The sequence below is a fragment of the Meles meles genome, chromosome 13 (assembly GCF_922984935.1).
Source record: "Meles meles chromosome 13, mMelMel3.1 paternal haplotype, whole genome shotgun sequence".
Classification (NCBI taxonomy): Eukaryota; Metazoa; Chordata; class Mammalia; order Carnivora; family Mustelidae; genus Meles; species Meles meles.
This window is the reverse complement of record NC_060078.1, coordinates 871,834-884,986: the sequence shown is the minus strand read 5'-3', so window position 1 is coordinate 884,986 and position 13,153 is coordinate 871,834. Positions and strand designations below refer to the sequence as shown.

Sequence of the window (13,153 nt, the reverse complement as noted above, 5' to 3'; positions counted from 1 at the left end):
CTTGCCTAGTGTATAGAACACTTGTACTATTTAAGTCAAAGACCTCAGGTTTTTGCTATAGTTTATGAAAGTTTACCACTGGCTTGTGTAATTCCACACCATACAGAGAGAGAAAGAGTGTGTTTTAGTCACCATCATCGCTGTCCCCAAGCATTGTTGAGTTACCTCCGTGGTGTAGCATTAATTCTGTTAGCTAGGGTCACAATAATCACATCTGATTATTGAAAAGCTCTGCTCTGATATCAGATTTGCGGTTGTGGATAATGATTCTCCGCTGACTGTATTTATGCAGGAAGGGCTATTTAAAGGAGTAATAAAAGAGCTAAAAAAAATCACTACCAGCGTTGATTTTCAAGGACACCTCTCCAAAACGTCACCACAAAACCAGACCTTCAAGGTGGTTGCTGATGCTGACGTGGTCAGGAAGCTCCAGAGTTAGAATCTTCTGGGGGAGCCCTGAGTCAGTCCAGAAGCACGTCAGTCACTGCAACGAAGCGGGTTGGATGGATGAACTAGTGGATGGGCTAGTTGGCTAACCACTGCAGGGAGACAGTAGACAGGGAAATTCCACGAAATATGTTGATTTTAGATTCTGTTTGGAGATTTTGAACATATTTTTCATCTTTAAAAGAACCGAATGTGGAATTTTTCCACCAGATCCTTTCAGTGTTTGCATTAGTCATTGGCCCCGTGACACTCCATGACTTTCCTCTCCTCTCTACAAGGAACTATCACTCTCGATGGCCATGATATCCGTCAGCTAAATCCAGTCTGGTTGAGATCCAAGATTGGGACAGTGAGTCAGGTAAGAAGAGAGGTTTCTATTTTTGTTACACTGTCTTTTAAGTTTGCTTTTATTATTTATTTTTTCTTTAGACTTGAACCTCTCAAAAGAGAAGGAGGAATCGAAGTTCTCCAGATATGCTAAACTAATCTGCCCTGGCATGTTTTTTAGGTTTGTAAATAGTGCTGTATCCTGACCACCTTAAAGACTTGAACCAGTTGAAACCGACTTTATCCAGAGCCAGGGACTAGTATAGCTTGTAATGCAGGTGGTTCAGAGATGAAGGGCGGAAGTGATAGGACTTTCTAGCTTTTACGGACTCTTCCCCAGTTCCTATTCTAGTTACTGGCAGTGTCCGCTGTTTTACATGATGGGTTTCCGGGATAAGCAAGCAAAGATGATGGCGAGAGCCAGGGTCTCCTTGCAGAGAGGTTGCTGGTTTCAAGGCAGAATGTCCTTGTAATACGGTCACTTTAATGAGACTGTTTTCATGAGACCATTTGGTGCAGGGAAGTTTTGACACAGCTGCTGATACTTTATTATCAGGCGACGTGCACCACAGGCCGACCTGAGGCTTCCCTCATTTCCGAGCCTCTCCCTCTAATGAACGTCCCCTCACCCCACTCCACTGGCTAAGGAGCAGGACCGGCAGTGATGGGGGTGGCTTGGCAGTGTAGGGATAGCAGCAGGGCGTATTGTTTAGGGATGGAGAAAAGAAGCTGGAGGCTTATTTGCTGTTTTAGGACCATTCCACAGGGTTCTGTTAAAATGTCATGTTCCCACCTGGTTTGTGTATATTTCAGAAAGTAACGAATAGAGATGGGAATTCCCCCTCGATCCTTAGTGGGAAGCCCGCAGCTGGAAAATACAGATGGGGCTGGCGTCTTCCATACCTGACAATTCCCAAGGGCTGGAGCCTACATTTATGAAGTATCTGCTGGCTTCCGGGCAGTCTCATTTCCTGCAGTATCTCGATGAAATCAATCCTGTTCATGGAAGAACATGAATTTTTTAGAAGTCAGCGGGGCGGATTTATGGAGAATAAGGAAGTAGAATCAAAATAGTATGCAGTTGGGCTCCTGGCTGGCCCAGTTGGTTGGCATCTGACTCTTGGTTCCAGCTCCAGTATTGGGATTGAGCCCGTCGGGCTCCGTGCTCAGTGTGGAGTCTGCTTGTCCGTCTCCCTGTCCCTCTGCTCCTTGCTCCCTGCCCCACTCATGCGCACGTGTGCACACTCTCTTGCTCTCTCTGTCTCAAATAAATAAATAAAAAATCTTAAAACAAAGAGTGTAAAGTTGACACTTGAACAACATGGGTTTGAACTACATGGGACCCCTGATGCATGGTTTTTTTATAGTACAGTACCATAAATGTATTTTCTCTTCCTTAGGATTTCTTAATAATGTCTTCTTTTCTCTAGCTTACTTTGTTGCAGAAATACCATATAGAATATGTGTATAACACACAAGATACGTGTTAATCCACTGTTTATGTTATCAGTAAGGCTTCCGGTCAACAGGAGGATATTAGTGGTTAAGTTTTGGGGGAGTTCAAAAGTTATACTCAGATTTTCAATGGCATGGGGGTCAGCACCCCTAACATTTCTTTGAGAGCAATTTAATAGTTTCTTCGAGGTAAGGACTGTACTAAGCTTCACTGCATTTCCTAGATATGTTTGAAGTCTGTTTTGAAATTTGCAGCAAATATGCTTTGTTTCCAATTCACAGGAACCAATTTTGTTTTCTTGCTCTATTGCTGAGAACATTGCTTATGGTGCAGACGACCCCTCCTCAGTGACGGCCGAGCAGATAGAGAGAGTGGCCGATGTCGCTAATGCGGGTGCTTTCATCCGGGACTTCCCCCAGGGGTTCCACACTGTGGTCGGAGAAAAGGGTGTTCTCCTTTCAGGTACCTTTTTGTTACTGTCTGGCCCCCAAAACTCTCTGCTCCAGAGAACTCTGCAGCATTTCATACAGCACTGTTAGTTTCTAATTAGACTTTTGTCCTTAGAGTTTAAGAGATTAGCTTTTCTACTTTCTAAAATCTCTTTTGTATGTGGACAGCTCCCCAGTTTCCTTCACTTCCCACCTCAAAGGTGTTCCCCAATTCCCACGGAGTGTCCCACTGAGTATGAGATGAGATTTTCTCTCATCTGAGGAAAAAAACGTCCTTTCAACTTGGGATCCTTGAACATGGCCGAAATTAAGAGAGGTACATGTGGCAGGCTGATGTGGCAGGGCTGTGAGCCGGAGCAGAACTGAAACCAAAGAGCTCTCTGTTCCCCACATTGTGCTTTACATGTTCAACCAGGGCTCCCCAGCCTCTCCTGTAAAGGGCCAGAGAGTAAATATTTGAGATTTTATGAGCCACAGGTGGTTTCTGTTACATGTCCTTTGTTGATTTTTTTTTTTAAACAACCCTTTCAGAATGCAGAAACCACTCTTAGCTTGAGGGCCACATTCAAACAGGTAATGGTAGGGATCTGGCCCTCGGCGCAGTGGGCCACGCCCTGTGCTGGACACGGGCAGGACTCACAGCCAAGGCTCAGTCGCTGTTCCCTGGGATGTTAGAGCACATCACAGCACAGTGCATTCTGGGTACCATATTTTCAGGAGGGAAAGAAAAAACTTGTATTCTGTCTGCTTTAGAATACAGAAGTAAGACCAATGAGTAGACTTAAAGGGAGAGAAATCCGGGGGTAAACACAGATAATTTCTCCGTTACGATTATTGCCATGTGCTCCCTTCCATGCGATGAGCTCTCTGTCACTGGAGTGTCTGAGCAGAGGACAGATGCCTCCGTGTCAGAATGAAGGTGGCCGGGTTGGACTAGAGCAGTAGTCCTTTCCAACTCGAAACTTTTCGTTTCAGGTTAGACCACAGAAGATTTAATACAGGCGTGTTTTTATTGTGTATGATTTTTTAAACAATAGGCAGTGGATGAAGAAATGTTTTGGATGGATCTGCAAGGTCGCAGCAGTAGAATCATACGTTTCTTTGTACAGATGAACTGCTCTGGCATCTCTCAAACGGGTCCTTGGGTAGAAAACCAGTTTCAGCGCTTGTGGTGACATTATTGAGTGTCAGGGGGTCGGGCCGAGAGCTACCTCACTTTGTCCAACAAGCATGTCTCCTCCTCCCTTGGAACAGGTTCCACACGGCCTTCCCTCTACCAGGATTCTCAAGCTCCCATTTCAGAAAGAAATAACCAAAGGTTTCAACCCATGGTCACTTTCTGGGTGGAAGAAGGGACATCTAGTGACAGATGCCCAGTGCCCCAGTTGGCACTGAGGATTTCTCAGAGCTGACCCAAAACCCTCCACTGACTGCTCAGCCAGCCCATCTCACAGCATGCTGACACCCTCACCAACTTCAGAGGTTCCCAAAAAAAAAGGGATTTCCCTGGTTCCCTTGTGAGCATGGGGCTGCGTATTTGTGGACAGCTTTCAGGAGTGCCACACATTTCTGATGTGATTTGATTTCAGTTCATCATTTATGAGCTTCTTTTAGATGAAGTCATGTAATGTCCAGCAATTACTATTAATAAGTTTTTCATCCAATAAAATCAACCAGAAAGGACTGTTTTCATCACGAAAAATGTAGTGAGTTTTCTTTTTTTTTTTATTTCTTTTCAGCGTAACAGTGTTCATTGTTTTTGCACCACACCCAGTGCTCCATGCAATACGTGTCCTCTCTATTACCCCACCTGGTTCCCCAACCTCCCACCCCTCGCCCCTTCAAAACCCTCTGGTTGTTTTCTCAGAGTCCACAGTCTCTCATGGTTCATCTCCCCTTCCAGTTTCCCTCAACTCCCTTCTCCTCTCCAGCTCCCCATGTCCTCCATGTTCTTTGTTATGCTCCTCAAATAAGTGAAACCATAGGACACTTGACTCTCTCTGCTTGACTTAAAATGAAGTAAGTCGGGAGGAGTCCCGAGTACTATTCTCTGAGACTCTGCCAGTTGCAACTTGAGGGTCCCGTTCCCTGGAGGAAAGGAGAGAGGGTGGTGTGAGGCGAAGGTGAGGAAAGGAATTCTCAGAGATGTTCTCCTGCCTGCCTCTGTCCCATCTGCATTTACCCACTCCTATCCCCCAACCCCAGTTTCTTCCCTTGCTTTTAGTAGAATTTGAGTTCTAAAAGGGTGGATCAAAGGGGCTTACGCAGGCCTTGACTCCACCACTTACCAACTGTGACACCCAGGACTGGTTATTTTGTGCCCTTGGTTTTTCATCTGTGAAAAGGGAATAATTACAGGATCTACTTTATAGAATTTTTTTAAAATCATTTCTTCATACAAATCCTACTTATTTTTTTTTAAAGATTTTATTTATTTATTTGACAGAGAGAGATCACAAGCAGGCAGAGAGGCAGGCAGAGAGAGAGGAGGGAAAGCAGACTTCCTGCTGAGCAGAGAGCCCGATGCGGGGATGCATCCCAGGACCCTGGGATCATGACCTGAGCCGAAGGCAGAGGCTTTAACCCACTGAGCCACCCAGGCGCCCCTACTTTATAGAATTTTTTTTAAGGTTGAATGAGATAACACTGTAATGCTTTTAGCATGGTACATAGGAACTCCTCAATAAATGTTAGCTGTGATAATTGTTAGTACTTTTGAGGTTGATGAGGAGACAATACATTTTAAAAAAATAGGCTTTGGTAATACTGTCTATCTCAGTTGTGACTAACTGGAAGAAGCTGCCTTCAAATTGCCACTTAGCTTATCAGAAACACCTATTACCAAGAATTTTTGTTAAGTCTTTCAAGTTTAAAAACTATATATGTTGTCATTGTCAGGTGGGCAGAAACAACGGATCGCGATTGCCCGTGCTCTGCTTAAGGTAAGCTTGAAGCCACTTGGCTGGAATTTTTTTATTATCATTTTTAATTAGGGACCTTATAATTTGTAATTTACTATGCTTCTTCCTTTTGTTTCAGAGGGGGAGGGTAGGTATATGGTTGATAGTTCCCGTGAAAGATGATTTGGGAGTTCCACTGAGTATATGTTGTTTGAATTTAACAAGTATTTCTTGGGTGTTAGGGGCCCAGTACTGTGCCAGGGTTGTTGGAGGGAGAAAAGTTTAACACATGGACCTCTGTGAAGAAGTATGTGGTCTAACAAGCAAAACAGTGATTCTATAAAAATATCAAAACAATACAAGTATGATTCTCTGTATAATCTATAGTCAATTGCTAAACTTCGTATAGACTGGAAATACACAAGACTCTCAAGAGGAGAGGAAGGCCATTTTAGCTGAAGACCCCAGCCATTGTGGTTTTTAGGACATGATAGCCTTCTGCTTTGTTACATAACTACCCTCCTCAGATTTATAGATGATGTTTAAAAAAAAAAGAAACAGCGTTACTGAAGCATACCATAAAACTCACCAGTTTTAAATGTACCCTTCAGTGATTTGTAGTTAGTGTACGGTTGCTCAACCATCACACAGTCCAATTTTAGAACATCTCTGTCACCCCAGACAGATCCCTGGTACCCACCTGCGATCTTTCATCCTCCCACCCCTAGTCCGGCTGCTGCCAGTGTACTTTCCATCTGTCCTCATTTGCCTTTCTGGACATCTCAGATAAATGCAGTCCGACAAGATGTGGCGTTTGCATCTCGCCTATTTTACTCGTATGATGTTTGTTTGTTTTTCCAAGGGGGGAGGGGCAGAGGGAGTGGGGGAGTGAGAATCTTAAGTAGGCTTCACTCCCAGCCGGGAGCCTGACGCAGGGCATGATTTCACGACCTTGAGATCACGACCTGAGCCGAAATCAAGAGCTGGAGGCTTAACCGCCCCATGAGTATCACGTGTTTGAGGTCTGTCCACGTCTGTCCTATGTCTCCTGTTGTGGGGGCACAGCACGACTTGATTATTCATTCGCCAGTGGTGAAGATTTGGATGGTTTCCAGGCTGGGGCTGGTGTGAGCAGTGCTTCTGTGAGCAAGTAGCGTACAGGTGTCTGCGTGGACATCTGTTTTCATTTCTTGTCTAGGCACAGCTAGAATTTAATGTGTTCGAGACATCAGCTGACTCTTGCATCTTCTCAGTCTTATGTGATGCTCCTAACTAGACTACAAGCAGGACCTTGAGCATCTGGACTCTCACTCACTTTAGATGCCGCCTCACACTGCTGGGTGACCGGCCAGCAGGGTAAAACGGCCCCGTAAACAGCGTCCAGCCCAGTGACTCCCATGACGGCAGCTCAGCGTCCCCTCTAACTCTTCCGTGCGTGGGCTTCTCTCACACACCGAGGAGTCTTTGCTTTTCTTTCCCATAGCAGCTTTATTGTGATGTGACTTACATCCTATACAGTGCTCCCATTTAAAGCGGGTTCGGTGGGTTTAGTGTGTTCCAAGTTGTGCATCTGTCAACCTGATCGATGTTAGAACATCTAACATGGAGAACATCTAACAAGAGACACTCGATTCTTCACCAGTCACACCTGTCTTCCTCTCCTATTTCTCTGTTGACCTCAGCCCCAGGTGAACGCTTTGCTACTCTGTCTCTGGAACGTGCCTGTTCTGGACATTTCCTGCAGGTGGAGTCCTGCACTGTGGGCGCTTTGTGTCTGGCTTCTTTCTCCAGCAGAATGTTTTCCAGGTTCATCTACGCTGTATTGTGTATGAGTACTTCTTTTCTTTTTATTACTGAGAGTGTGTGGGTTTTTTTTTTTTAAGATTTTATTATTTATTTATCTATTTGACAGAGAGAGAGAGAGATCACAAGGAGGCAGAGCAGCAGGCAGAGAGAGAGGGGGAAGCAGGCTTCCTGCTGAGCAGAGAGCCTGATGCGGGACTCGATCCCAGGACCCTGAGATCATGACCCGACCGAAGGCAGAGGCTTAACCCACTCAGCCACCCAGGCGCCCTGAGAGTGTGTGTTTTTATAATAAAATTGTGTTGCCTTTCAGAAGAAAACAACATGACAAACATGTCAATAATTTAAAATAATGCTTTTCTTTTTTCAGAATCCCAAAATTCTTCTCCTTGATGAAGCAACCAGGTGAGCATATCTTAGTACTACGTGTGATTGTACAGTCCAGTTCTTCCCGTACCAAAAACTTACTGTTCTGTGCTTCTAAGTGATACAGCTGAAAATGCTGTTTTCCCCCTTCCACGTGAAAGTGACCAGGTCTGGCTGAATAGTGACAGCTGGCAGGCAGTGGACAGGCCCAGTCAGGGTGGAAGGTTCTAGTTTCAGTTCAGTCACGTTTGTGATGAGCCCCGATCATGCTCAACAGCAGCCATACCCACTGCTTTCTACTTCTGGGACAGCAGGTCTGTGGAAATCAAGGGTCCCAGGTTTCCTTGCTCTAGTAGTTTTGGAATATAAAAAATAGATCGTAGAAGTGTTTATACAGTAGCAGTTGTAATTCTGATCGCAGTGAAAATGTCTGGGGCAACTGCGTGTGTAACAGGAAGCTCGTGAGTGCGTAGTGTGTGTGGACTGACATCTTTGCTTTCTCACACGGTTTCCGGTGGGAAGTGCCCTGGATGCTGAAAATGAGCACCTTGTGCAAGAAGCTCTAGACCGGCTCATGGCGGGAAGAACAGTGTTAATCATTGCCCACCGTCTGTCCACCATTAAGAATGCCAACACGGTGGCTGTTCTCGACCAAGGAAAGATTACAGAATGCGGGAAGCATGAGGAACTGCTTGCAAAACCAGATGGGATATACCGAAAATTAATGAATAAACAGAGGCTTGTTCAAGCATAAAGGAGCAATGATCGATAACATGAACATGAGAGACTTTAGAGCAAAACATCGTTGCAGGAAAAAAACCTAGGGATGGTATCTAATCTGTAAATCATACTTCAGGTTATTTAAAATATGCCTATTTTTTCCAAGGTGGGGAACATATTGTTTTGAGATGTACCTGTTCTCAATACCTTTTTATTCAGAGTTTTAATAATTGTGACTTTCTAAATGTCTATAGCACTGAAATTATCTTCAGGTTTTTTACTTTCTTTTATCCTGGAATACTTTAATTCATATCACATGGCACCTCATTTTATTTTTTTTACTGGCTTTTACAGATTGAAGCTATTGTCAAATGACAACTTTTAAAAGGGAGTTGTAAGTAAAAAGCTTACATTGTTTTAGGTGATTTGCCAATCGCTCTGTAATTCTCTTGGTAGTATTCTACTTGCATTGTGTCTGATTTTACTATAAGATGAACTATTCCCTTTTTAAAATTCTGAAAATCTCTTGAAGGGAACCTGAAATGCAGACATATAGGAATAGTTAGTGTCACATGGCGAGAAGGGAACATCTATGTTCCCCATCTCCTGTATCTTCAGGGGTATGAGACCTTTGAAATGTGTGTTCCTCTGGGAGGAGACTGCGTTTGGATGTGTGTGGTTTTCAGCATTTTTAGCACATGAAAGCCTGATCAGTTTTAAAAAGGGAAGAGGCCCATCCTTTGAATACAGAAACTTCTATTTTAATTATTCACACATTTGTTACTTTAGAAAGCCAGGCACGAACTGCTAGGTATTATCAAGAGGTAAAAATGAATTTTTTTCATGCCTTTTTCATGCCTTTCATATGAAGGCTTGTATTTTGAAAATTATCTTTTAAAAATTCATAATTCCTAGCCAAATTTTAGGTTTTATCAGTTAAATACTTTTGAAATTTCATTCAATGAGGCAAAAACCTAAATAACTGTGATGTTCAACCTTAAAACATTTGAAGAAAGTTTAGTTCTTCCTATTCTATGGAATATCAAGAAACTTTCAGAACTTGTTACTCTTCTGAAAAGAGGACAATAACCCTTTTTATTTATGGCTATAGTTTTTTTCACCCAAATGCCTCAGAATTCTGAAAGCAATGCTCATAACCATTAGATTTGCCATACTTCAAATCAGCGCTGTTAATTTGCTCTGCCTAAAGAAAAAGTGCTTTTTCTTACATTGATAATGCCAGAACCTAAGAAATAACTATGTTGATGTAATTAAAATGGAAGTTTGTCTGTGTCCCAAGTATTGATGTGTCCACTGATTATTTCATGATAAGCGTGTCATATTATAATTCATTCTACATAAGGGAATTTATTATTGAATAAAATGAGCTCGGTGAGTGAATGAACTCCATGTTCTTTGTATTAGGAAACAATACATCTGTGACAATCATTTTAACAAGCTTTACTTGTATTCTTTATACAATTTGCTATTATGGTGTGGTTTTCAGAAAGCAGACAAAACAATTACAAGGCTGGATCTGAGGGAAATCTCTTTGTGCCATAGAAGTATTTACAAAATTGAATTTAATCATTATATTTTATTTTCTAATGCAAGATGTTCAATTGTATCTTTAGGGAACATTTTATATCCTGGATTAAATTTATAGTGAACTTCATCTGTGTCTGTCACTTCTTCTAAAACATGGTAAAGAAAAGTAAGTAGTAACTACAAGTTCTTTCATTTCCTCCCTGATTGTTAATGTCCTCATATTTACTTTTATTTTTTTAGGTTTTTTTTTTTTTGCTATTTACCAACTGTTAGAAGGTGGGAAGGGACAGTAAATTAACCCCCAAACTGAGAAGGTACTTAGAGACTGGAGAACAAAGCAGGTGACTCCATCCAATTTACGCAGAGTTTTATTCAGGGTAACTTGCTGATGGGGGGTCGGGTGGATGACGAGCCAGGCAGCTGCACAGCTATTCTCCATAAAGTCCAGACCTTGGTCTACAGATTTTATAGAGCAAGGAGATGCATGGGTGGGAGGGTGCTGTAGTGAGATCAAAGGGCTTGCATGCACCTAACTGAGAGCTAACTTTTAATTAGATAATTGTGGCGCCATCCATGCATTGGGAAGGGTAAAGACTCTTACCTCCAACAGATGCATGGGAGGCCAAAGCAAGCCTCCACATATCCCAGCCTTGGTGGGCATTTCTAAGGTATGTATATTAATCTTCAAGGGGCCTGGAACAGAAAGAGGTCATAGAGCAAACAGGAACAAGACGGAGGGCTAAAGATGGAGTCAGTATTGTCAGTACTCCTACAGAAACACTCTGTTTAGTCGCTTCAGTGCAGCAACTAAGCCCCTCCCCGCCCCCACCTTAGACAAGGAGTTGTGCTGTGGAGTTAATGATAGAATGATTATCTGCCCTCTAGGAGCTTCTAGTTTATTTAGGAGAGATAAGGCAGATAAAAATTAATTACAAGGGGCGCCTGGGTGGCTCAGTGTGTTAAGCCTCTGCCTTCGACTCAGGTCATGATCTCAGGGTCCTGGGATCGAGCCCCACATCTGGCTCTCCCTCTATGCCTGCCGCTGTGCCTACTTGTGATCTCTCTCTGTGTCAAATAAACAGATAAAACCTTTAAAAATATTAATTACAAGAGAATAGCTAAGTAGTACAGAGGTTGTTGCCAGCACTGTGGATGGTACCACTTTGTTTTCAGAGTGTACATGTTAACATGTTTTATACTTTCACAATCCTATAAATTATTTTTTATTTACTTGACAGAGAGAGGAGGCATGCACAAATGGGGAGCGGCAGGTGGAGGGAGAGGGAAAACCAGGCTTTTTGCTGAGCAGGGAGCCCCCTGCGGGGCTCGATTCCAGGACCCTGGGATCACGACCTGAGGTGCCCCAGATAATGCTATAATTTACATAAATACCTATCATCCCATTTTTCAGGGAAGACAAAATACGAATAGGCGAGTTGTAAGTCAGTTTAGCACTGATGCCATATAGAAGGAGATATTTGAGAAACGGAAACCAGATCATGGGGGACCTTTAATATCATGCTGAAAATCTTAGCTTTCATCCTACATGCATGGAGATCCATTGAGGGATATGTACGTTCATATAAGCAATTTAGAAAATAAGCAAAAAACACTTCTAATCACCAGAAATTCTACCTGTAAGGGTAAAATTTCATGTTAATGAGCTTAGGGTTTTTTGTCCACTCTCCCAGACTCAACCCTATGTACAAGGCCTTCTCTGACCCTGGGCTTGACTGGTTCTCAGGAAATAATCATAAGCTAAATAAATTGTTACAGGCTAAACACTTGTCAGTACATTTTTATAAATTAGGGCTCTATTTTGGGAAATTCATTTTATTTCATAAAAATGCCAAAGCTGTTAGAAAATAAATGAAAATATAAATGTTACAAAACATTAAGTGTATTTATGAAAGAAGTATATGAGAACTACATTGTAAATGTTCCTTTGGGGTGTCCTACATGATTTTTACAACTGAGGCATCATGGCGATTTCTATTCATTCAAAAAATATCTATTTTGTTAGGTTCTCTGCCAACAAAGGACCTTTGCCTCCCTCAATAAACTGCCCCATGGATCCACAAACTAACCGGCTGCCTGATTTGTATGGCCTGCAAGCTAAGGATGGTTTTCACAGTTTTGTTTGTTTTTAAAGATTTTTTATTCATTCAGTGAGAAGAAGAGTGTGCAAGCTGGGGGAAGGGCAAAGGGAGAGGGAGAGAGAGAATCCCAAGCAGACTGCACAGAGCGTGAAGCCTGACTTTGGTTTGAGTTTGATCCCACGACCTTGCGATCCTGACCTGAGCCAAAACCAAGAGTCGAATGCCTAACTGACTGAGCCACCCAGGTGCCCTAGTTTTTACGGTCTTAAATGATTTTTTAAAAACCAAAAGAAAAATGTTTCATAACACATCAAAGTTATATAAAATTCAAATTCCAGTGTCCATAAAGAGTTTTATTGGAACACAGTCACACTCACTCGTGAGCAGTTGCAACAGACTGTATGGCCTGAAAGCTGGAGATACTTTCTGACCCTTGACAGTTTGCTGACTGCAGAACTAGTGAAAACAATATGCATTCTTCCCTGCTCGGAGGACTTCTAAACTACAGTGGAATTTAGAGTTTAGAGTCTCAATTTAGAGTCTCAAATTTAGAGTCTCAAAAAGTTCCATTGCCGTTAGATGGCAGTTAAATGAATGCCTTGAAAATGATCAGGCATGGATAATTTCCATGATGAGTTCTTCATTGTTTCCCTGCCTTTCCATTTTAATAATATCACCATTACTGTGTTGGTGATATTGGAATTCTAACAACTCTACCACAGCTGCAGGAAACAATTCTGGCTACTATCCCATTGTTGATTGCAGTGATTAGTGCCACAGAAATCAAAGCTTGTAAGGGCAGTCTTTAGGAAGGGTGTATAAAAAGGAGGCACGTGTTCAAGTTGAGCTTCTCACACGCGTACGGGTGTCTACGAGGCATTTTTTTATTGCAGTAAAAAATGGGCTCATAGTGGACATACTGTTTTTTGACCAACCTGCTTTTAAAAATTTTACAACAGAATATTTTCCTACATCCTTAAGTATTCATTACACACATCTACATGTATTCTTTTTAACCATATAGAATTTTATAATGTG

General features: G+C 42.4%; 1 protein-coding gene across 1 annotated transcript in view; it reads left to right on the top strand.

Annotated features, from left to right (window-relative positions):
- ABCB10 (ATP binding cassette subfamily B member 10) overlaps positions 1–10,143 on the top strand; it is a 35,747-nt gene extending 25,604 nt beyond the window's left edge. The window contains exons 9-13 of the mRNA XM_046027084.1: positions 726–805; positions 2,512–2,692; positions 5,578–5,621; positions 7,753–7,787; positions 8,271–10,143. Coding sequence (XP_045883040.1) covers positions 726–805; positions 2,512–2,692; positions 5,578–5,621; positions 7,753–7,787; positions 8,271–8,502 — 572 coding nt within the window. The 3' untranslated portion in view covers positions 8,503–10,143. The remainder of the gene's footprint in view (positions 1–725; positions 806–2,511; positions 2,693–5,577; positions 5,622–7,752; positions 7,788–8,270) is intronic.
- The last annotated feature ends 3,010 nt before the right edge of the window (positions 10,144–13,153 follow it).